This window comes from Coregonus clupeaformis, unplaced genomic scaffold (assembly GCF_020615455.1).
Source record: "Coregonus clupeaformis isolate EN_2021a unplaced genomic scaffold, ASM2061545v1 scaf0094, whole genome shotgun sequence".
In the NCBI taxonomy this organism is placed as follows: domain Eukaryota; kingdom Metazoa; phylum Chordata; class Actinopteri; order Salmoniformes; family Salmonidae; genus Coregonus; species Coregonus clupeaformis.
In genome coordinates this window covers 95,463-121,119 of record NW_025533549.1, presented here as the reverse complement: position 1 = coordinate 121,119, position 25,657 = coordinate 95,463, and the positions used below count along the sequence as shown (strand labels likewise).

Here is a 25,657-nt window from a genome sequence, read left to right as displayed (position 1 = left end):
AGGTTCACACTGAGCACGTGACAGACGTGACAGAGTCTGGAGACGCCGTGGAGAACGTTCTGCTGCCTGCAACATCCTCCAGCATGACCGGTTTGGCGGTGGTTCAGTCATGGTGTGGGGTGGCATTTCTTTGGGGGGGCCGCACAGCCCTCCATGTGCTCGCCAGAGGTAGCCTGACTGCCATTAGGTACCGAGATGAGATCCTCAGACCCCTTGTGAGACCATATGCTAGTGCGGTTGGCCCTGGGTTCCTCCTAATGCAAGACAATGCTAGACCTCATGTGGCTGGAGTGTGTTAGCAGTTCCTGCAAGAGGAAGGCATTGATGCTATGGACTGGCCCGCCGTTCCCCCAGACCTGAATCCAATTGAGCACATCTGGGACATCATGTCTCGCTCCATCCACCAACGCCATGTTGCACCACAGACTGTCCAGGAGTTGGCGGATGCTTTAGTCCAGGTCTGGGAGGAGATCCCTCAGGAGACCATCCGCCACCTCATCAGGAGCATGCCCAGGCGTTGTAGGGAGATCATACAGGCACGTGGAGGCCACACACACTACTGAGCCTCATTTTGACTTGTTTTAAGGACATTACATCAAAGTTGGATCAGCCTGTAGTGTGGTTTTCCACTTTAATTTTGAGGGTGACTCCAAATCCAGACCTCCATGGATTGATACATTTGATATCCAATGATAATTTTTGTGTGATTTTGTTGTCAGCACATTCAACTATGTAAAGAAAAAAGTATTTAATAAGATTATTTCATTCATTCAGATCTAGGATGTGTTATTTTAGTGTTCCCTTTATTTTTTTGAGCAGTGAATATTTTTGTTCAGTGAATATTTCATTGCCCCTTGTGGTGATGATATTTGGTTATGTTCAGTATAGATGGGTGCTCATACTTAATCATTTCTTTATTTGGCTTTCAACAGACATAGACAAATAAATATAATATAATCACAAGTACATGTTTTCTTGAAGCCGGCACGCCAACATAACTAAATGCTCCTTAATCATCACGCACGCACGTGCACACACACACACACAGTGTGGTGAAGGGCAGGCAGTGCCTGGTGGTGAAGGGCAGGCAGCGCCTGGTGGTGAAGGGCAGGCAGTGGAGGCAGTGGAGGGAGGCGCTCCTTAAAAGGGTCAGCCGCTCCGCTACTGTTTCCATTCACACCCATGGATTAGACTGGCTCTCCTGAGACGCCCTCCGGTGTGTGAGCGGCAGACAGTTCAACTAAAGGCTGTCTCCATTTTCTGGCTCTCTGTCTGCGTCCCAAATAGCACCATAGAGCAGTATATAAGGAGTGCAGTATATAAGGAATAGGGTGCCATTTGGGACGCATCCTCTGTCTCTGCTCTGGACACTGACTGCCTGTGGTTCAGTTTCAGACAATAACTGGCATGTGTGTGCATGTCTATTTCTCTAGATACTCTATAAATAAGTGGATTGCCTGTACACAAATATGTGAATACGTGTGTAAAATCTATGCATGCATGTGTGTTCATGTGTCATTCCTGCAGTGAGGGGAGAGTTTTCCAGAAGAGGAATCCAGCCAGAGTGGTGAGTTGTGAAGGACAAACACGGGTCCAGTGATCGATCAGAATATTAACAGCCTTGTTTGGCTGGCCTAGATTGCGGACTGGCCATTTAGTGGGATGGTGCGTCACTAAAAAGGAGATGGCTGACTCCAAGGCAGACTAAGAGCTCTCTCTGCAACTCCCTCTTCTACTCCCGCTAAAGTTCTAGTCAATATTGACTTATAGTGGATTGGTAAAATGTCAGATAACCAAACACCTCAATTGAAATAACATGTGTTGCTAAGAGACTGTATTTTGTTTAATTTGTGTTTCTTAGATCATGTTTAAGACTTGGATGATGACCCATTTAATAGCAGAAAAACACCCATACTGAGTGTCGCACACTGAAACAGCACTACATAACAGTATGAGCTGATAAATGACCACACACCACCCAACGAGTGTTAGTCCCGAAGAGCATGGATAACAAGTTCGCATTCCCAAATAGCACCCTATTCCCTATATAGTGCGCTACTTTTGACTAGGGTCCTGGTCAAATGTAGTGTACTATATAGGGAATAGGGTGCCATTTGGGATGCACAAAGGCCTTTAATGAAGGGAGCGGGGGCTGACCGTATCAATAGTCTCCACTGCTAGGGATCAATATCTCATGAGCATATCAAGCAAACACAGACAGACGCACGCACTGACCACAGGGTTGGACGGTTGGACCCTCCCCTCCTACTCCACTCGCCCCCACAGCCCCTCTTTGTCTTACTCATACATACCTTGAGCTTATCGCCTCATCCACAGTCTCACTTTCTCCCTCTTGCGCTCTGTGACACGTTTACCTCCCCCTTTCTTACTCTATCCGTCCTCTCTGTAGACACTGTTTATGCTCCCTCTCACTTTCTCGGTCTCTCTCTCTCTGTCAGATATGCCACAGAAAGAGGGCACAAACAGAGCATTTCTACACTGAGGCGAGACGAGATGAGAGGAGGCGAGAGCTTCAGCACCGAGCGAGACAGCCTCCTGATAGATGTAATGAGACCGAAGGGAAGGGAAACTGGAGGAGGAAGGCTGTTCTCTAAGCGCACAGAGCAAACACTCTCCTCTCACTCACCCTCTGTTCTGTGGAGCTGAAGGGAGGCAGACACAAAGCTTTCTTCTAAAACCATCCTCTCCATTACACTACTGTTAGGGAGAAGGGACAAGTTGCAAAAAGCAATTTTCGCTCCCTTTTACAGGCTTTCCATTGAGCTGTAGAGAACCAATAGTGCTAGTCAAACAGCCCATTACAACACAGCCATGTGATGTGGGTTGTATTTTGTTGACCTACACCCTCGGAGGAGCACTCAGGGAGAATGAAGAGGAGGCTGGCTGGCATACACCAATACGAGTTAGTTGCAGTATTAATTATTCACACAGTCAGTGGTTTCACTTCCTCCACATTCGTAGCTCTTGAGGGACACATTGTGAGAGTGCTATGGTACTATCTATGTTCAGATGTATTTGGACAACAGAAACAGCAGGTGGGGTTTATGGGAGACATTTTACTGCAGACATTTTGGGCACACAGACACAACACAAATATACTGTATCTCGATCTTGAGAGCAGACTGAGATGAGCAAGTAGCCAGGGCCCTATGTGCCTGGACCTCAAAGCCAACCTGATCATCTGGCCGATCCTTTGGCAACCTTCCTTGACAGGCCTTCTTATGTATTGTATTTGTTTGCAGCTTGGTGCCAAGACGTTATGATTGGTGAAGAGACATTAGCAGTGGGCAGCCATGAATGATAAGCAGCATTTCCACATTCAGGTCTCTGTCAAAGAGCCTGATGAATCATCACAGCTCCCTGGCGAATGCAATCTGTTAAGAGTTCTGATGCAGTGATGAGACTTCCTGGCTCAGAGAGGACCTCCTCAAACACTTCCTCCGTACATACACAGCTTCCTGCTGTCAGTCTGGGATTGGCTGCACAAAGCTGCCACCAGGGGAGGGGTGGGAGGACAGAGGACTCCATCTTGGCTCCAGGCTCCTTGGGCAGACTGACAGCTTTTCGTCGAATCATAATAGCCAATGATCTTTCCATCAAGCTGGTTGGCATACAGGTAGGACCTTCTGAACCTCCATTTCCGAGGAACACCAGTACAGACAGATGTGCACAAATTCAACTCAATCCCACTTCAGAGTTTTTTTTTTTACCACTAGAGACACAGAGAAAGTCATGGCCATGTGAAGGGAGTGACCCAGCCAAAAGCTGAACCTATCCTAGGGGAGAGATGACGCAAATGTCACCACATCTCTCTTTATTCCCTCTCTCTTACCGCCTCCTCTCTCTCAGCACAAACCCTCTGCCTCCACCTAAAGTGACATAACCATCAGATCTCAGGTTCAGATATGATGTGATATCGATAATGATGAGACGCATCCTTACAAATCACTGCAATCATTACATTACAGGTCACATTTTAATTTGCTCAACTGTGATGGGTGGCAGAATTCAATTACATTTTAGGAAATGTGGTCATTAGACGACCTGGGTAATCGCTACTGTAAAAAAGAAGAAGAATAAAAACCATGTGTGAAGAGACTTCAGTTGTGGCTTTCTCTAGTTCATCTGCTCACATGAAAATGACAACCACCACCTTCAACAATGCATGACTGCACTACTGCCAGCAAAACCACACAGATATGGTGTGTGTGTGTGTGTATGCGGTGTGTGCAGAAAGCTCTGAACTGAGGAAGTGCACCGATTCACAAGCTATTAGCAGCTGCCTGGGGTTGGTACCACTGCTACAGCAGATGGCGTAACTCTTGACCCCTCCAACAGGAAAGTGGCATACACATGTACTGTACAGTGGGGGAAAAAAATGATTTAGTCAGCCACCAATTGTGCAAGTTCTCCCACTTAAAAAGATGAGAGGCCTGTAATTTTCATCATAGGTACATGTCAACTATGACGGACAAAATGAGGAAAAATAATCCGGAAAATCACATTGTAGGATTTTTTATGAATTTATTTGCAAATTATGGTGGAAAATAAGTATTTGGTCAATAACAAAAGTTTCTCAATACTTTGTTATATACCCTTTGTTGGCAATGACACAGGTCAAACGTTTTCTGTAAGTCTTCACAAGGTTTTCACACACTGTTGCTGGTATTTTGGCCCATTCCTCCATGCAGATCTCCTCTAGAGCAGTGATGTTTTTGGGCTGTCGCTGGGCAACACGGACTTTCAACTCCCTCCAAAGATTTTCTATGGGGGTTGAGATCTGGAGACTGGCTAGGCCACTCCAGGACCTTGAAATGCTTCTACGAAGCCACTCCTTCGTTGCCCGGGCGGTGTGTTTGGGATCATTGTCATGCTGAAAGACCCAGCCACGTTTCATCTTCAATGCCCTTGCTGATGGAAGGAGGTTTTCACTCAAAATCTCACGATACATGGCCCCATTCATTCTTTCCTTTACACGGATCAGTCGTCCTGGTCCCTTTGCAGAAAAACAGCCCCAAAGCATGATGTTTCCACCCCCTTGCTTCACAGTAGGTATGGTGTTCTTTGGACCCAACTCAGCATTCTTTGTCCTCCAAACACGACGAGTTGAGTTTTTACCAAAAAGTTCTATTTTGGTTTCATCTGACCATATGACATTCTCCCAATCCTCTTCTGGATCATCCAAATGCACTCTAGCAAACTTCAGACGGGCCTGGACATGTACTGGCTTAAGCAGGGGGACAAGTCTGGCACTGCAGGATTTGAGTCCCTGGCGGTGTAGTGTGTTACTGATGGTAGGCTTTGTTACTTTGGTCCCAGCTCTCTGCAGGTCATTCACTAGGTCCCCCCGTGTGGTTCTGGGATTTTTGCTCACCGTTCTTGTGATCATTTTGACCCCACGGGGTGAGATCTTGCTTGGAGCCCCAGATCGAGGGAGATTATCAGTGGTCTTGTATGTCTTCCATTTCCTAATAATTGCTCCCACAGTTGATTTCTTCAAACCAAGCTGCTTACCTATTGCAGATTCAGTCTTCCCAGCCTGGTGCAGGTCTACAATTTTGTTTCTGGTGTCCTTTGACAGCTCTTTGGTCTTGGCCATAGTGGAGTTTGGAGTGTGACTGTTTGAGGTTGTGGACAGGTGTCTTTTATACTGATAACAAGTTCAAACAGGTGCCATTAATACAGGTAACGAGTGGAGGACAGAGGAGCCTCTTAAAGAAGAAGTTACAGGTCTGTGAGAGCCAGAAATCTTGCTTGTTTGTAGGTGGCCAAATACTTATTTTCCACCATAATTTGCAAATAAATTCATTAAAAATCCTACAATGTGATGTTTTGGAATTTCTTTTCTCAATTTGTCTGTCATAGTTGACGTGTACCTATGATGAAAATTACAGGCCTCTCTCATCTTTTTAAGTGGGAGAACTTGCACAATTGGTGGCTGACTAAATACTTTTTTCCCCCACTGTATGTCATCATGATTGTCAGGGGATGGAAGAATCCCTCGAAACCAATACACCCACCACTCATGCAGTGAGTCAATCCAACCATCCAGACCATTGATTTCTGCTTGATGATGCCACTCGAGAAATATTAATGATTTTTGTCACAGGATACAGTTCTGAACAAAACATTGTTTCTGTTGTTAAGGGTTCACATAAAGGAACCAATAGTCTCTTAATCTCGATAGGTTTTTTTTTTGTTGTAACACTGACACCATAGAGATCTGTGCATGGTCACATAGGCATGAAGGCACCTAACATGGTCCACACACACCCACACAGTCGTGAAGAGGGCACCGCCACACCTATTCCCCCTCAGGAGGCTGAAAAGATTTGTCATGGGCCCTTGGATCCTCAAAAAGTTCTACAGCTGCACCATCGATAGCATCTTGACTGGCTGCATCACCACTTGGTATAGCAAATGCACCGCCTTTGACCACAAAGCGCTACAGAGGGTGATACGGACAGCCCAGTACATCACTGGTGCCGAGCTCCCTGCCATCCAGGACTTCTATATCAGGCGGTCAGAGGAAGGCCCAACAAATTGCCAAAGACTCCAGCCATCCAAGCCATAGACTGTTCACTCTGCTACCGTCCGGCAAACGGTACCGGAGCATCGGCTCTCGGACCAACAGGCTTGAGACAGCTTCTATCCCCAAGCCATAAAACTGCTAAATAGTCAAGTAATGGTACCCGAACTATCTGCACTGACTATATCTTGCACTGACCCTTTACACACACACTCCCCACACACACACACATACCGACAACACAAACACATTCATACACACTTTAACTCATTTGCTGCTGCTACTCTGTTCTTTGTTTTACTGTTGTTATTATCTATCCTGATGCCTAGTCACTTTACCCTGCCTTTATGTACATACAGTATCTACCTCAAATACTAAGTACCTCTGCACATTGATCTGGTACTAGTACATCCAGTATATAGCTCCATTCTTGTGTATTTTATTTTATTCCTTGTGTTACCATTTTATTTTTAAACTGCATCATTTGGAAGGGCTGGCTCGTAAGCAAGCATTTCAAAGTAAAATCTACACCAGGCACATGACAAATAAAATGTGATATGAGTGAGTGAGTGAGTGAGAGAGAGAAAGGGTTGAGTAGCCAGGACAGCTGGCCAGGGACAAGTGATGGGTGAGGAGGGTGGTGGGAGGTGGCACCTCATACGTGGCACCTCATGGTCCACATCTTCCTTTGTTTCCCCAGTGCTACGCCTGCTCTCACACAGGTGCCAAAGTAGTGTGTACTCACAGTGAGGAGGGAGAGAGATGTGGGCAGGAACAAAGACCCACCTACAGCTGGTGTTGATTGGTATGGCAGCAGGTATTGTTGCTGTGCAGGTGAATGGGAACGGTGACCAGTTCATCAGATAAGAGGGCTTCTTCTTTAGGTTACACAGTAACCGACAGAGATGTGGGCTGCATCTGAAATGGCACCCTATTCCCTTGGGCCTTGGTGGTCAAAAGTAGTGCACTAAATAGGGAATAGGGTGCCATTTCGGACGTTATGTGTTCAATCATTCATTAAGATTGAGTGTGGGCATTTGTGTGTGTGTTTATTTTTATTTAACCTTTATTTAAGTCAATTCAGAACACATTCTTATTTACAATGACAGCCTGGCAAAAGGGGACTGGGGCTTAAAAATAAACTTTAAAAAGTAAGACAAAACGGACAACACAGACAGAAGACACAGGCAACAGCACAAATACAACAGCAAACAAACAGTGGATGTGTGTGTCCCCGTGCAGGCGTGTGTGGTGTGTGTGAGGTAAAACAACATGCTTCCATACATAAGGCAATGCAAACTAGTGACAACTAGAAACAACTACCCCACTGGGCACACACAGGTTGAATCAACATTGTTTTCACGTCATTTCAATGAAATTACATTGAACCACAGGGAATAGACGTTGAATTGACGTCTGTGCCCAGTGGGACATGTCTCAACAACCTGTCTACTTGTCCTGCAGGGACACCAGGTCGTGGAGTTTTGGTTGGCTTGGAGGGAATTCCAAGTGATGAAAGGACCTTTTTCCATGCTCGGTTCAAATTTTTCGGGACTGTGCCACGTGAGTCTGTGCATGTGTGCTCTGCTTTGTCTACAATGTCTGGATGATATTGTGAACAAATAAACTCCGGCCACAAGCTGGAGGGCCCCAGATGAATCACTGCTGTCAGACACTCAGACACACACATCTGTAAAAAAAACACACACACACACACACCTAGGGAGGTGCAAATAGAACAGGGAGACAGACAGTCTTACCTAATACAATCTATCCACTTTGATGCAAGTTCCTTGACTGAAACCAACATGGTAGAAGTGGAGGAAACTCCCCATATAGCCGGACGATGGAGAGTATAACAAGCTCGCACAGTGGATATAGTCAGTGGCCTTGCCAAACTAAGTACAGCACTAGTGTAAAACATTATACCACTTTAGTATTTCAGGAGTTCAGTTCCTAGCTGCTGTAATGTGATCATTATTACCATTGAAAAATGTAGATGAGTCTAAGGCTGTTACGGTGACTGTATTACCTCCACACAGGCGGTCATGGGTCAAGACCGCAGTCAAATTCCACATGACCGTTTAGTCAGTCACATAACTAGGCTTCTCCAAGCTCTGATGCTGCTGACGATCATTAGTAGCCTTCAAAACGTGCTAACTGTATGGTACTCAGCACTCTATTGACCCTCTAATCACTCTGACATCAATGCAAGTGTAATGAAAAATCTAACACTTCATGAGAGCCCATGAGCTCATGTTGCGCAACATTTCTATAGGCTATGGAATTGCGTGAGAAAACAGAGTTTTGATGGCATCTATTAAAAAGAGGATCCCATCAGCATTCTATAGGCTAGGCCTATTATATTTATTTTCTCAACTTTCCTAATATTAAGCACATTGCTTCTCTTTACAACCGGAGTAGCCTACCTGGCTGGCATGAAAATGAACCACGGGAAAAGCGTCCTCCATTCGCTATTTAAGTGCATAGATTACATGTATTTTTCTCCCCTGCCCCTGTTTTGGAACATTCGCGCTTATAGCCTACTGCCGTGTGCGCATTGCTGCGTTTATAATGTGAAGAAATAACCGAATAGTTTATCAACATTTTAAGCGAAACGTTCTGATCTGTTGCATCAGCCTCATTGCTTTTAAAAATGTTTTTTGATGCTAGTGGTTGTATTAATTTGGAATCTCTCTCATCCCACAACTGTCCCAGACTATGTTTGGAATATTTATTTCTCGACACTGAAGGACAAGTTGACCAATAGAATAGGTAAACGTTTGTACTATGGGGGATAGTAGATTGACATAGGCTAGTGCTGTTGCTGTTCGTTAGGCCTATTCAGCTTGTTGGCTGACAAAAAGTAGATGTGGAAAGTTCTTCCAACATCTTCAATATGCGCCTAGGAATTTGATAAGGACGCAGTTGCGTCCCCGATGTGTCGGTCACTTGTAGCCTGTGAGAAGGACCCGATCACGTGACAGGCATTGGCTAATAAGAACTGAGATATCTGAGAGAGCCATGTGAGTGAGAGGTGCTTCGGAGCACGCAGCCGGAAGAAGGGAATTATAATTATTATAGGTCAGCCCAAGGGCACAACGGCCACTGGCCGCAAAAGGCATGGATTTTTTTAGGGGGCATTACAGCCACAAAAAGAGGATGCCGCCGGGAAATTTGAGGCATTATCAAGTGCTTGTCAAATTGTGAATGAGAGACTGATGTGTGTGCAGTCTGCACAAAAAATAAAGCAGAGCTCATGCCTTTCAAGCAACTTTTTTCAAATCATCATTAGAGTCACCAAATGTTCCGCGACACAAACACTACTCCATGGCTATTCTCAAAGTTCTAATAGAGGAGTCGAATAATGGAACACCCAATACTAGGCATGGTAGGGATTGTAATAATAAAACACATTTATAGTATTTATAGTATTTTATAAAGGGATAAGACGGTATTACAAGACAGGATAACAAGCGAAATAATGCATCTTCAAATATAACTAATTAGAACACTATCAACTAATTAGAACAGTACTCAATCAACAGTGGAGATAAAATCACAGCAAACAGAAGACATAGAAGGCACAGTATGTGGGTATGTGTGGATGTATTGTGATGGAAGGTCTGGTGTGCGTTTTTGTGTTTGGAAAAGTGTGGCGTTAAGTGAGTGAGAAAGGAAATGGTTGCATATCCCAGAACCAACGTGTGTCTGTGAGCAGGTGTTGTGAGAGAGTTTTAAATTTTGTGCAGTTGAGGGATATCATGATGGAACGGTCCCCAACCCTATATCCTAGACACCCACCTGAGCGACCCATACACCAAAGACAAGTCCCCATCAGTTTTATGGCCCTGCTGTAAGTTGCCTATATGCAGCCAAAACAGAAAGATAAATGCGGTCAGAGACCTACTAGAGCAGCACCGCCCCCTCAAGATTCTGAGCCTGCCTGGCAGGGTTGGTCCTACAAAGCCAGAGCCCCCTGATGGGAGAGCATAATATACAAGGAAACTCTCAAAGCTGCTAATGAGAACCTTGACGACCTTGTACCTAGCCGGTGGAGATTCCGGTGGGGTACCCCCACCCAGGTAGTGGCAGTGCTGGCAACACTGGCTGCAGTAACCCATGGGGAGCGGGTCACACTTGGACAATCAGAGAGGGGGCATATTATTGTGGCCCTGGTGGCACAAAATAATCAAAGGTCTGACTGCAAAGAGATGCTTGGGGAAAATGGTTACTACGGGGGACCAGAGTGTTTGTGTCTCAGGGGAAGAGGGTGGATCTGACCTAGGACTTGACAAAGAAAAAGCCATATCTCAGACTGCCCATCTTAATCTTTTCTTTTTATTGCCCAGTCTGAGATATGGCTTTTTTTTTGCAACTCTGCCTAGAAGGTCAGCATCCCGGAGTCGCCTCTTCACTGTTGACGTTGAGACTGGTGTTTTGCGGGTACTATTTAATGAAGCTGCCAGTTGAGGACCTGTGAGGCGTCTGTTTCTCAAACTAGACACTCTAATGTATTTGTCCTCTTGCTCAGTTGTGCACCGGGGCCTCCCACTCCTCTTTCTATTCTGGTTAGAGCCAGTTTGCGCTGTTCTGTGAAGGGAGTAGTACCCAGCGTTGTACGAGATCTGCAGTTTCTTGCCAATTTCTCGCATGGAATAGCCTTCATTTCTCAGAACAAGAATAGACTGACAAGTTTCAGAAGAAAGTTATTTGTTTCTGGCCATTTTGAGCCTGTAATCGTACCCACAATTGCTGATGCTCCAGATACTGTCAAGGCGGAGTGTAGTGGAACGTGGAATCACACGCAGGACACAGAGATTCCAAGCCAAATGTCTTTAGTAAAGTCCGTGGTACACGCCAAACACGGCAACAGGCCACAGGCGAAAACAAATGCACACTAGACTGTCCAAAGTAATAAAGCACAACGTGCAGGACTCTCTTACAAAACACGAAAATAAGAGAGCACAATACAGAGGACCAAAAACACAACACGTGACAGCAGAACAATTACACACAACACCTGACCAAACACAAGAGAACTAAATAGGGTGCCTAATGAACACTAAACAATAAACAGGTGTGACAAACAGACAAAACCAATCAAACATGAAACATCGAACGGTGGCAGCTAGTACTCCGGAGACGACGACCGCCGAAGCCTGCCCGAACAAGGAGAAGGAGCCGCCTCGGCCGAAACCGTGACAGATACTTAACTAGTCTCAAGAAGGTCAGTTTTATATCTTCTTTAAAATCAGCACAACAGTTTTCAGCTGTGCTAACATAATTGCAAAAGGGTTTTCTAATGATCAATTAGCCTTTTAAAATGATAAACTTGGATTAGCAAACACAACGTGCCATTGGAACACAGGACTGATGGTTGCTGATAATGGGCCTCTGTACGCCTATGTAGATATTCCATTAAAAATCAGCCGTTTCCAGCTACAATAGCCATTTACAACATTAACAATGTCTACACTGTATTTCTGATCAATTCGATGTTATTTTAATGGACAACAAAATTGCTTTTCTTTCGAAAACAAGGACATTTCTAAGTGACCCCAAACTTTTTAATGGTAGTGTATGTATTTATACATATGTATGTTTATATATATGTATGTGTACGTATGTGTAATAAATATATATAAATATATATCTTTGCGAGAGAAAAAAACATGGGGGATTGGAAGTGACGCAGACAATTACATTGATGGAAGTTACAATCTATCTGATATATTAAAGCTGATCTACCCCTCCCAAAAAAATAAAAAAATAATAATAAATACACTGTACCAGGCAGACAAGCATGAGAGTCCCACAGCCAACCGCTAACCAACCCAGCTCAGTCCCCTGCCCATGTCTAGGCATACAGCAGTCAGCAGGTACAGGGAAATCACATCAGCGTGAGAAAAAGCCAAACCATAAGGACCATAGAATAGGATCTCTGTGATAAGAACATTGTGGGTGTGGGAAATATTTAACTGGAAAAGGACTTCCAGAGAGACACACACTCACAACTCTCATGTGCACGGTCCAAAGCCACTCCTCAAAGCCAGGGTGCGTAAATAAGCCTCCTATCTGTACATTTCAAATGGGATTTTGATGCCCTTACCAGGAGGGATGACAGAGACTGTCGTTTTACTGTCACTTTGCATCAGGCAGTGACAGGGCCCATTCCAAATGACACCATATGGTTCATTCACACTGTCATGTCTTATTCAGCAGAGCCCCAAGGTCTGGCAACATACAGACCCACAAGTTTATTTTACTATCCTTGTGGGGACCCAAAAATGTATTCCCATTCAAAATCCTATTTTCTCTTACCCCTAACCATAAACCTAACCCCTGACCCTAAAACTAAACCCAACCCTAAACTTAACCCCTATGCCTAAAATAGCTTTTTTCCTTGTGGGGACGGGCGAAATGTCCCCACTTGTCTGAATCTTCCTTGTTTTACTATCCTTGTGAGGACTTCTGGTACCCACAAGGATATTAAAATCAAACAACACACACACACACACACACACACACACACATATAATCTCATGCACATGTCACCTGTAGAGCAAAACAGTTACAGAAGTAGCAGACAGATAACAGTTTGGCAGAGGTTCAAAGGGACGATTCATTGATGCTGTTGGGAACGGCAACAGAAAGGACTGACCCTAGCATGCTTCTCTACTGCCACTTTGAAGCCCATGATTGTTGGTCCGACCATATTACATGAAAAGGCACATGAAAGGGTGAAGGATTGAAAGCACTACTTTAAAGTCAGCAATGGCCATCTCATATTCATAACATTTAGAAGTCCGACTTGATCATCAAGCCCAAACACAGATGACAACAAAACAGCACTACTGCCAATGTTTTGTCTGCAGGTCACTTATAGATTACAGTTAGCTGAGAGTGAAGTCTTTGACCTCACCATGAGAACATTTCATTGTGGTTGCCATGCTGTTTCTAAGGGCTGTAAAAGGCAAACTGAGGCCTTGATCAATAAAAGTGATGCCTGGATGTCTCAGAGCATGAACAACTAGAGGAGCTGGCACTCCAACCACAGGAGCACAGTGGAGCACAGACCTGGCAAGCACTCAGAGAGGGAAACAAAACACAGCTCATTATAGATCCCTCAGTCAACACATACTATTATGTGAGGTGTGTAACACTCCTGTGATTAAAAGCTGTCTATCATTCAAATGCATTGGCTAAGAAAACGGGAAAGCAGCTCTCCTCCTTTACACCACGCTTCAGCACATACTCTAACTGATTAATTACTCTGTTATAGGTTCAATAGACCAAGGGGCCTTTAATCAAAACGGGGAACCACGTTTCTAAATTAAGTAAATAATTAGATGTTCCTGTGCAGCGAGTCAAAAAATTAAATAATATTTATAATAAAAAAATTTTTTTTTTTAAATCAGGACTGTAATTTATTTTGTTGGGTATGTGAAACAACATCCAGTCTGGATAAGAACGTCTGCTAAATGACTAAAATGTAAAAATGTAAACAGCTCTGGTGGACATTCCTGCAGTCAGCGTTCCAATTGCACGCTACCTCAAAACTAGATCTGCGACATTGTGTTGTGTGACAAAACCGCACATTTTAGAGTGGCCTTTTATCATTCTTAACAATGGGCTAAAATATAGGGTAATTAGTGTGCTTGTCAGCAAGAACACTACTGTTATTCCCCACTTATTTTATTATTCCAATTTTGCCAGTGTAATCACATATTTGAAATCTGATATGCCTACATGTGTCTAATTATATAAGGCTATGCATTTTTGCAGCCATTCATAGACAGTTTTGAAAAAGTCATACAAATAAGCATTGGATATAAAAGTCTAATATCATTTTTGACATTTAAGAGGGACTCACAACTCATAAACATCATATTTTGGCTATGTTGAGTAAAATGATGGCAAGGATCTTCAACTTGTAGGCATAAACCACCTGAATATTGATAATCATTAAATTCTTCTTGAAGGTTGGGTGATTTTGATAAATTAATTGTTATAACAAGAACATTCAAACACCTGGCACTTCGGAAACATAGATCAAGGGTGGCCAACCCTCCTGGAGAGCAAGCAGGATTTTCTTCCAGTGTCACGCACGTTGACTGATGACTCGTGGAACCAAGGCGCAGCGTGATAAGCGTACATTTTATTTAGTACACAACACACGAACAAAACAACAAAACGAACGATACGTGAAGTCCTGAGGTTACAACAACACAAACTTTTACGGAACAAGATCCCACAAACTAACTGGTGCCAACAGGCTGCCTAAGTATGGTCCCAATCCGAGACAACGAGCTACAGCTGCCTCTGATTGGGAACCACCCTGGCCAACATAGAACTGAACGATCTAGAACAAAAAACATAGAAAACTAAACATAGAAAATCCACACCCTGGCTCAACATTAAAAGAGTCCCAAGAGCCAGGGCGTGACATCCAGACCCATTTTAAAAAGATAGTTCACCCAAATTACAAAATGTTTGTGTCTTTTTTATTTTTTGGGGGCCCATAAACCCCCCTACTTTGTTTTTACAGCTTTTTCTTTTGTTGTTACATGTATATTCATATTTTAAATGCATCAAAGTAAGGACAATGTTTGTGTCCTTATCTTGAAAGCAGTCTATGATTTGGTTACCCACTGCCATCAACCACTAACATAAAAATGTCCTGTGCAGAGCAACAATCCCCAGCACGTGTTGCATACAACTTCCAACCTTCCCACTGTTTCTAACATTTGCCTGTTCCTCCATCTCATTTAATTACTGTCTGAATAAAGTTTCAAACCACTGAATTTGTACTAATATTTAGCATACTTTGAATTTCATCCCCAAAAATCTCAAAGTAACAAATGTGCCGAATTTTGTGTTCATTTAATGTTCACAGTATCCTGAATACACCGGACCTGTGGTTGTAATAAAAATAATAATTGCACCCTAGTCATAGGCCTAAGCCATGTCAACATTTGTAGAATTGCTGGAAATTAGCTTTAAAACAGTAACATTTTCCTGGGGGAGGAACCCCAGTCCCCCGTCTAGGGGTTGTGCTAGGGGGCAATGAAATTCACATAGAAAATCTCACCAAGCTTTCTTCAAAAGTTGGCAGCCCTGTCACCTCTTGAAGAGCATAGTCAGACCTACAAACTTCCATGCAAAACAACTGCGCACATTCAGCTCTGTCAGAGTTATACAGCAAGTAACTGCATGCTTTTCATGATCAGTATACATCAATTGAGGGTAGGGTAGCCTCATGATCTCTCTCAATATTGGCCACCATTAACTGGATATTTGAGTGAACTAGGAAAACCAGCCAGTATCTGGTGTGACCACAATTTGCCCCATGCAGCGCAACACATCTCCTTCACATAGAGTTGATCAGGCTGTTGATTTTGGCCTGTGGAATGTTGTCCCACTCCTCTTTAATGGCTGTCTGAAGTTGCTGGATATTGGGGGGAACTGGAACACGCTGTCATACACGTCGATCCAGAGCATCACAAACATGCTCAATGGGTGACATGTCTGGTGAGTATGCAGGCCATGGAAGAACTGGGACATTTTCAGCTTCCAGGAATTGTGTACAGATCCTTATGACATGAGGCGGTGCATTATCATGCTGAAACTTGAGGTGATGGAGGTGGATGAATGACAATGGGCCTCCGGATCTTGTCACGGTATCTCTGTGCATTCAAATTGCCATCGATAAAATGCAGTTGTGTTCGTTATCTGTAGCTTATGCCTGCCCATATTGTAACCCCACCGCCACCATGGGGCACTCTGTTTACAACGTTGACATCAGCAAACCGCTCGCCCACACGATGCCATACACGTGGTCTGTGGTTGTGAGGCCAGTTAGACGTACTGCCAAATTCTCTAAAACGACATTGGAGGTGGCTTATGGTAGAGAAATTAACATTCAATTCTCTGGAAACAGCTCTGGTGGACATTGCTGCAGTCAGCATTCCAATTGCATGCTCACTCAAAACTTGAGACATCGCTGGCATTGTGTTGTGTGACAAAACTGCACATTTTAGAGTGGCATTTTATTGTCCCCAGCACAAGGTACACCTGTTTAATGATCATGCTGTTTAAAACAGCTTCTTGATAAGCCACACCTGTCAGGTGGATGGATTATCTTGGCAAAGGAGAAATGCTCACTAACAGGGATGTAAACATATTTGTGCGCAAAATGAAACAAATAAGCTTTTTGTGTGTATGGAACATTTCTGGAATCTTTTATTTTAGCTCATGAAACATGGGACCAACACTTTACATGTTGCGTTTATATTTGTGTTATCATCAGAGCTGCCGACTCTCACGCATTGGCCGTGAGACACGCATTTGACCTCATATCTCATGCATTGAAAAGTACTGATTTTATTTTTCTAATAAGTCAACGTGTTAACTTTTAAAATAAAATCACGCTACTGATGACAGCTGATGTTATGACTTATGAGAGGTGTGTGTGTAGGCGAGGGGTACAAGAGGAAGACTACATCAACAGCCACACTGTTTCTCCCACTCCCTTCCCCGCTCTCTCTCACTCTATTACTTACCGGCTTCAGTATCCAGCTTGATTTATTTGTTTATCGACTTTCCGGAATGGCCATTATTTACACCATAAATCCTATCCAAACTCCTTATAACACCAAGCCGGCACAATACCTTGCCGCTCATACATTTAACAAAGCAAAGGCAAGGTTTACCACCGGCAAGAGCAACAGAGAAATAAAAAGCAGTAACATAGCGTGACTGAGTTGTATTTGTAGGCTCGTGCCTGGCTCCCTATAGCAGTGGAGTATGATACACCCTGATAGGATGTGATTCTACCTGATGACCTGGCTGGTCCACTTCTCAGAGGTGATTATACTGTGTTGGTACGTCACCACTGCTCCACATAGCTAGCTCTACCCTCTCACCCCTGTCTGGGTTCAATCAGAGACCGAGCCATTACTGCTCTCCAAAGTCCTCTGACTGGCTAGTAGTCGCCTTGCCAGCCAGACACTCTCTCTCAGCCCAGCCAGACTAAGAGCCGACCCCAGACTTTTAACGTATGCCACTCAGAGCATCCATCCAAAACTGTGGAACAACGACCCAGTAAAACTAGTGCTGTATCGCTGAAGTTCTACTAATTTTCACCTTTTTCCCCGAGTTAGCCTATTACCTCTTGAGCTTCCACTGAGCCCTTGCATCAGAAAAAGGAGAGCCAAAACAGATATTTAAAATGACAATAAAAGACTTTTAGGAACAAATTTCATGAGCAATATTGGGCAATACATTGGTATAACAGAATTATTCTTTTTTATTTAAGCGTCACTTTCGGTTGCTTTGCATTAATATTCTTTGTAGAACTGTGTTAATCAATAGCGCAATAGTGGAAAAGGCAAACTCCAGGCAAATGCAGCAATAAGGAATGTGCCACGTACACATTCATAAAAACATATACAAATAAGCATGGACATGAACAAATCAGCCCTTCTTTCATCCATTCTATATACACACACACACACACGGCAGGCCCAGGACTCACCCAGTGAGGACGACCACAAAGTCCATTACGTTCCAGCCGTTGCGGAGGTACGAGCCTTTGTGAAATGCAAAGCCCAAGGCGATAATCTTAATGCCAGCCTCGAAACAGAATATTCCAATAAAGTAGGGCTCTGTGTCATCCTGCAGAGAGAGACAGGGAACAAGGGAGAGGGAGAGATAACTTTTTGTTAGAAGTAAGTGAGAGGTTAATGAAGAATGGCAGAAGAGAGAGAGGGGGAAAGAGAAGGGGGATTGTTTCTTTGACTTTTCTACCAGCATGCGGAGAATGGGTCGAGGAATGGAACCCTCTCTTGGTGGATGAAAAGAGGAGGAGAAAAGAGGGGGAGTGAAAACAGCCTATACCAGAAGACCAACTGTAATCTTGGACACCATTTTCAATCAGTGAGATTTACGCATTTATCATAACATGTTATCACCTGCGTAAGATAATAGCTTACATTTTACTCTTAACAAATCTTACTAATTGATAGCAAATTAGTATGATTACAATTTACACAGAAATTATAATTTAATGAGGCTTTGTAGTCTCCAAAAGGGCTATTAGTGATTGGCTTCTTGTTAAATATATTTAACAAAACATTAAAACAATTAACAAACCATTGGAGTGGTATGAAGATCTTTAACAAAAAACAATTTTTAAGCTAGGATGACCCTTGCCCTTGTTCAAAGCAGTACACCTATGATATGACACTTTTCACTCCCTTCCATTAATGTCAGTGGAGACCGGAGGCCCTGTTACACACACAGGCACTAGCAGAGGATATCTCACGGATTAACACTAACTTCCCTCTCTTTCTTTCGCTCTCTCCACAGCTCCATGAACCCAACCCCCAACCCAGGCTTCCCAACGCAAATAATCACAAATGAGTTTGACAGACTTGAGAACAGCGTTAAATGTTATGTGAGCTTTTCACTACCTGTAAGGTAAATCTAACAACAATCAAGAACAATTAAAATATACCTGTTTTATTAGCGTCACTGTAACAGGAGATGGTTCAGAAAAATAAAGTTTTAAATAACTGGTTTGTTGTTCAGCCAGTGAAATTATTCTGGGCCTCCCGCTGACTATCAAGACCACACAGGGCTGAGGCTCTAAGGGCTTTAATGTAAGGAAAGACTAATGAAGAGCATTGAGTCTGCTATAAAAGAGATAGCAGACAAAACAATGCTATTCCAAGCCTTATATAATGGCTAGGTTGGATGGTCCATCCATAAAGCATTATGTAGTACAGTAGACTGTGTTAACATAAGGTATAAATGTCAAATGCTCATGAATAATGAACGCTCCATCTATAGTAAATGGCTCTGGAGGGGCAGAGGGGAAATCACAGGGGACCACGAGGGTAAAACTCTGAACAACAACGCCCATTGACAATGTTCTATTATCAGGAGCTCCACTTAAGACACACCTCAATCTATTCATCCTGGACCATAAAGGATGCTGGTATTACATGCTTCTACTTGAGGGGAAGGAGGGAGAAAGGAGGAGGGGAGACGTATTCTCTTTCTCTTTCTCTCTACTAACACTAATCAGTTTCTCAGGTGTCGAGTACCTTATGTTTTCTTGTGCCACTACGCCGCTGCTGATGTTGCATCACAATTACGGAGATAATTGTAAACAGGAGCAGGTGGCTGCATTTGAGGGGAGTCATTAACCTTATCTCGCCAAGCTGTTGCAAAAGTGCTTTTTATGCCTTTTCCACTATTCTATGCTGACTCCCAGGAGTCAAAACGTCCTTAAGACCGCATCTGTGAGCTAAGTGCTGAACAACGTAATGCTATTCTATGCGTGTCCTGACTGTAGACGCTGTGTTAGAGAAGCAGCACCACAATCCTCCAATGGCTGTGTGGCAGCCCCTCCCAGTTTCATTCTCTCACAGCTTAAAGTGAAAAGATGCTGTTTAAGATTTTCACAGCTTAAAACAGCATTGGTTTAATGACTTGACTGGCAGAGTTCAAACGGGGGTTTAAGTTGCGTGTGTGAGCAGGCAGGGGAACAGGGGGCCTGTGGAGGAGAAGGGGGGATCAAAGCCCGCTCAGTGTGAGGCTCAACTGACATACAGAATGAGAGCCAGGAGGAGGGAGACACACACATCTCCATGCTTCCAGGCACTAATGAGGAAGGGGTGCTGCTCTCCCATGTACTGGAGGTGTGTCTGGGACTCAGGGCCCTCTGGGAGGAGTTGTTTAGGGCTGACTGGGCTGCCTCATCACTGAGCTCCAGTGGTGGAAAGCTCAAAATGAGCAATAGCTCTGAGTGAATTCTCTGTTTCGATCTGTCTAACTACCTATTTCCCTCTTCAAAATCAGCTAAAATAACAATGTAACATTCTACACTTTTACAGCAAACAAACAGAAGACAACACTGTATAAGTATATAAATTGGAACACTAAGTAAAGTTATAGAAAGTATGATAGGTATAGTTATCATAGGCTGTGTCCCAAATGGAACCATATTCCCTACATAGTCCACTATGGCTCCTGGCAACTGCGTGTCGTGTTAGAATGACACCATCTGACGGAAGACAATGGGGAATAGGGTGCCATTTGGGACACAAAAAATTGATTTGGGACACAGCAGGTTGAGTGTCTTACCAGACGTTCTGACATGGGGGTCTTGTCGTTGGCTGGTAGGTGCTGCTCCAGGGCCAGTACGATGCAGTTGGCGATGATGGTGGCCAGGATCAAGTACTCAAACGGAGTGTGCAGGTTAAGGAACACAAGCCATGACAGAGAATTTCAAGCACAATAAAAAATACTAACTCCAACATATAAGATACGTGGTAAAAATCTCTATTGTCGTAGAATAACCTAGATTTAAAAAAATATATGCTAAAATACACAAATTGTGTAAAAGGCTGGTGAGAGTTGCCTCAACAGGGTTTGTGTACAATGAGCATTGCTAAACAGTGCCACTGTCACCACCAGCCACCACCCAGCTGAGGTGCCACAGAACAGATTGATCTATTTGGATGAGCAGAAAATATATTCAGCTTTAGGATGTCACTGACTCATTGAGCTCAGTTAACCAATTAATGACATTGACTGAACAGGAGTCCAATAGACAGCCATGCTGTGTGAATTTGGCTACATATGGTCAGAAATAAAAGATGATAGGCTAATCCCACACACTACAGCAACAGACCATGGTCTGCCCATGCAGTGTTGCTAAAACCCTGGCCAAGAGCTACACTTGGGTTACAACATCTTTCCAGTTGGGTGACCATTTCAATCCATTGTCTATGTAGCGAGTCGAGGAGGAATGGGAAGGCTTTACTGACCCATCGACATATCACCCTAGAATCGTTTGCCCAGGGGCCGCCAGAAGCCTAAACACTGCATTTTGCCCCTCGCAAAAAGCACAAAACAAGCCTTCCTCGACTTTGAGTGAACAAATACGAAAAATGCATGGTGGAATCTGCCCTTCAGACGAAGCGAGGCGTTTTACAACCTCAGAGCCAGCGATCTCCTCTCCAACTCACTGAGCGCTCACTTTACCATGGAAACGGAAAAATCCGTGAACAGCAACAGTTGAAACGAACCTTCTAACACACAAACAGGCAATGTACAAACGAGATGGAATACAGAGAAGGTGAATTAAAAAACGAACCCTAATCCAAGAGAAGCAAGCGCTGAGAGAACAAAAAATATACATACACATTATAGAGATTAAACTCGCTCACTTACAATTGAAACTGAAAACTGAATCTAGCGAGTAGGTAGTTGGATCACAACAAAATATTTTTGGAGAAGTAACAAGTAGTCGTGCAAAATTCGTGAATGTGTACACGGTACATAGGACATCTTGCCAAGTTATTAAACTGTATGCTAACACTATTGGGGGGAAATCATTTCTCGTGTCCAATCAGGCAGAACACTGAGTGACAGGTGCACCAGGGGTTAAGCAAGAGGTTTAATGAACTAATCATTTACACCAGAATAGGCATACATCCTATAATGTAATAATCGATTTTGAGTTCACTGACAGATGAGCTTCGAAATGGTGACAAAGGGCATACATTTGTCATTTTCAGTAAAAGCAGACATAGGGTTATGCATTTAATTGACATTTTTAAATAAAATAAAAGCTCTTCACTCCCTGTGTCATGTTTCTTAATGAAAATCTACCAGTCTGTGTTTGTCAAATAAGGATAGATGCGTTATACAAACACCAATGTGTACCCTGGTTTTGGGTAGGAAAGGATATGGCCATTCGGTTATTCGCTTAGCATACTTCCTAATGAGATTGTCCTCTCGAAAGATGAACATTGATCGGTTGACAGTGAAGCAGTTCTGTTTGACTGGGTTAGGGTTGTATATGGCCATTGTCCTGGCTCTCTGAGCCATCGACTGCTTGTACATCCTTTGGCCGCCTGGAGGACCACCCGCCCGGGCGCCCCCTCTGCCTGCGCCCGGCGCACCTCTGCCTCCTCCACCTCCATTGCGGGTGGGTAGATCTTCTGCGAAGCGAGCCATTCTGGAAACGCACAGATCCAACAATGAAAATCCAAACAGCTGTCAGTGGAAATGGAGGGCAGAAGCATCACAACAATCACACTTAGCCAGACCACAGGTTTGCATTAGTGTGTATGGCATGTGTTTTGAGAAAATACATCGATTTTCTTTGGGTAAATCCTTTCCTTTTTGTCCATTCTCAAAGAAATTCGAAATATAAAAAAGAAAGTATGAATTCAAGCTCAATATGTGCAAAATGATAAATTCTCCAATTCATCCCACATATTACATCCATATCAGCCTGCTCCAAGTAAATAGATCATGCAGCCACCACAGGAAAACTCCCGAAATGAAACACGCGTGTGTCCTTTCCGTAGTGGCAACATCTTGTTGAAACACCAGTTGAAAGACCCCAGAAAAAGTATTTTGTGTCTCCAAAAGAAAATAAAAATACACAAAATAGTTATGTTTTGTCTGCAAGTGTCAATTATCGATTCCAATAACAAAACAATAAACCAATACCGGGATGTGCCCTCCTGATTCTCACTTGATCGCTCGCTGTCTGTACAATGTAACCAATTCTGTAGACTCTGGTCCAATGATTTACTGCTCTTCTTAGATGAGGTTTAACGGCGGTTGGCATCCAATAAATGTTGCATTACCGCCACCTACTACACTGGAGTATAACTCCCTTATACCTTGCTTTAATTTTTATTTTATTTTTTATTTTTTACAAATGACCCTATCATCTAACACTCACTAAAATAAAATAAATAAATAAAACACCACCCTACTCTATTTTTTCTCTATTTGAATCTATTTAGTCCTACTTCAGGCCAACAGCCTGAAATGACTGGACACCACCACTTAAAACACTCTGTAACTCTTCTGAGGTCAAGTCTCGCACACCCAAATACCTCTTTGCAGCTGCCACCAAAACCTCCATTTTCTGCGACTTACATTCCATCCCTGCAGTACAGTTGATAACCATTCCCATAAATGCTAAAAATCCAATCTTACTGAAACATATATCACTTGTTGGCTTATCCCTCTGTATTGTTACAGATCTACTACTCACACCACTCCTCTCAGGATCCCTCACCCTTGACCTATCTTCCTCTACTTTCTTCACTGCCTCAGCATAGGACACCTTCTGCACTACTCTAACCCTGGAAACCTCAACCTGCCTCTCTCGCACCGGACATTTTTGATTACCAGCCCCATGGGCACCCCTACAATTAACACATACCACTACTTTCCCCAATGCTACACATTCCTTTGTCTCATGCCCATCTACACACTTCTCACACCTAGGAACCTCCCTCCTACACACTGCTGCCACATGCCCATAAGCTTGACACCTGTAACAACGTAATGTATTCAGCATAAAAGCTTGTACAGGATAACTTATAGCTAGCTAGCTAGCTAGCGGGTAGCTACTGGCGGGTGGCTACTGGTAACTATTAGCAACTGTGGATAGTTGTTTCCAATGTTATTTCACGCTTAAGAGTACCTGTAATTATGCCAGCTAGCTACCTACCATTCAGCTGTTTTTCTAACCTCATTATCTGAAGCGTTAACGTTAGGTAGTTAGTAGCTACTGTACTCGAAATGTAGCTGTCACGCCCTGACTCAGGGGACTCTTATATGTTGAGTCAGGGTGTGAATGTTCTATGTTAGTATTTCTATGTTTCATTCTGCGTAGATCTATGTTGGCCGGTGTGGTTCCCAATCAGAGGCAGCTGTCGCTTGTTGTCTCTGATTGGGGATCATACTTAGGCAGCCTATTGGCACTCATTAGTGTTCAGCCTTAGGACTTCACGTTTGGTTTGTTGTGTGTTTATCATTCTAATAAACATGTACGCATTTCACGCTGCGCCTTGGTCTGACCCGTCCTTGAACGAACGTTACAGTAGCTAGCTTGTTGCTACCTGGATAGCTAACTAAACAATATCTGGAACGACCTAGCTGTAATGTTTGGAGACGCTTTCTCTCCGTTGGGACAGACGCAAACTGGCTAAATCGATTCAGTAGCTAGCTTTACACATAACTAGCCAACAGTAGCTACTAAGGGTAAGTTATAACCTACATTTATTTTAATTTAATTTTTACATACTGGTAACCAGATTAGTTCAAAAGGAATTCAAGGCATGGGTGACTAGTTAACGTTAACTTGGCTCTCTCTGTGTGTTTCATACCGTGGGAGGAGGGGTTGGTTCGTTGACAGAGAGCAATGGCTAGCTAATATGCTAACTATTCTAGCTAACTAACTGGCTGAATAAGTTGACGACGTACTCTCTCAAACTGTCAAAACTAACCCCAAACCTTTACACAACGTTAGACACGGACACGAATGATCTGTTTAGCGTGTTAACACACTATTGGTAGTTTGTTGTAACCGAGTATTGGTGCTAAACCGTGTTATTGGAAGCTAGCATGCTAGTTAGCTATGGCGTCATAGGATACGCTGCCCTAGGCGGTTTTCACGGAAGAATACTGTACCAAGTTAGCTAGCTGAATAAACTAAGTTAGAGTCTATTCCTAGAAACATTGAACCGCTGTAGTTTACAACAATTATAATTTCTAAAGTGGAAGTTGGGAGAGTTATATTTGAGTGTTTCAGTGAAACGTAAGTGAGGGAGGCCCCGCTCTCTCGCTTTCCCAGATGTTTAGTTAATTTTATTCCGATCTCCATTGCATTATTGTAGCCTGTCAACTATGTGTCTGTCTATCCTTGTTCTCTCCTCTCTGCATAGGCCATACAAACGCTTCACACCGCGTGGCTGCTGCCACTCTAATATGGTGGTCCCTGCGCGCATGACCCACGTGGAGTTCCAGGTCTCCGGCAGCCTCTGGAACTGCCGTTCTGCGGCCAACAAGGCAGAGTTCATCTCAGCCTATGCTACCCTCCAGTCCCTCGACTTCTTGGCGCTGACGGAAACATGGATTACCACAGAAAACACTGCTACTCCTACTGCTCTTTCCTCGCCTGATCATGTGTTCTCGCATACCCCGAGAGCATCTGGTCAGCGCGGCGGTGGCACAGGAATTCTCATCTCTCCCAAGTGGACATTCTCTCTTTCTCCCCTGACC

At 43.6% G+C, this 25,657-nt stretch overlaps 1 protein-coding gene across 1 annotated transcript in view; it reads right to left on the bottom strand.

The window, feature by feature from the left end:
* The window catches only part of LOC121582603 (voltage-dependent N-type calcium channel subunit alpha-1B-like), a 206,301-nt gene extending 185,499 nt beyond the window's left edge, over positions 1–20,802 (bottom strand). The window contains exons 1-2 of the mRNA XM_045213246.1: positions 20,705–20,802; positions 18,090–18,229 (exon numbers count right to left, since the gene is read on the bottom strand). Of these exons, the coding sequence (XP_045069181.1) occupies positions 18,090–18,229; positions 20,705–20,719 (155 nt within the window). The 5' untranslated portion in view covers positions 20,720–20,802. The remainder of the gene's footprint in view (positions 1–18,089; positions 18,230–20,704) is intronic.
* Between the last annotated feature and the right edge of the window lie 4,855 nt (positions 20,803–25,657).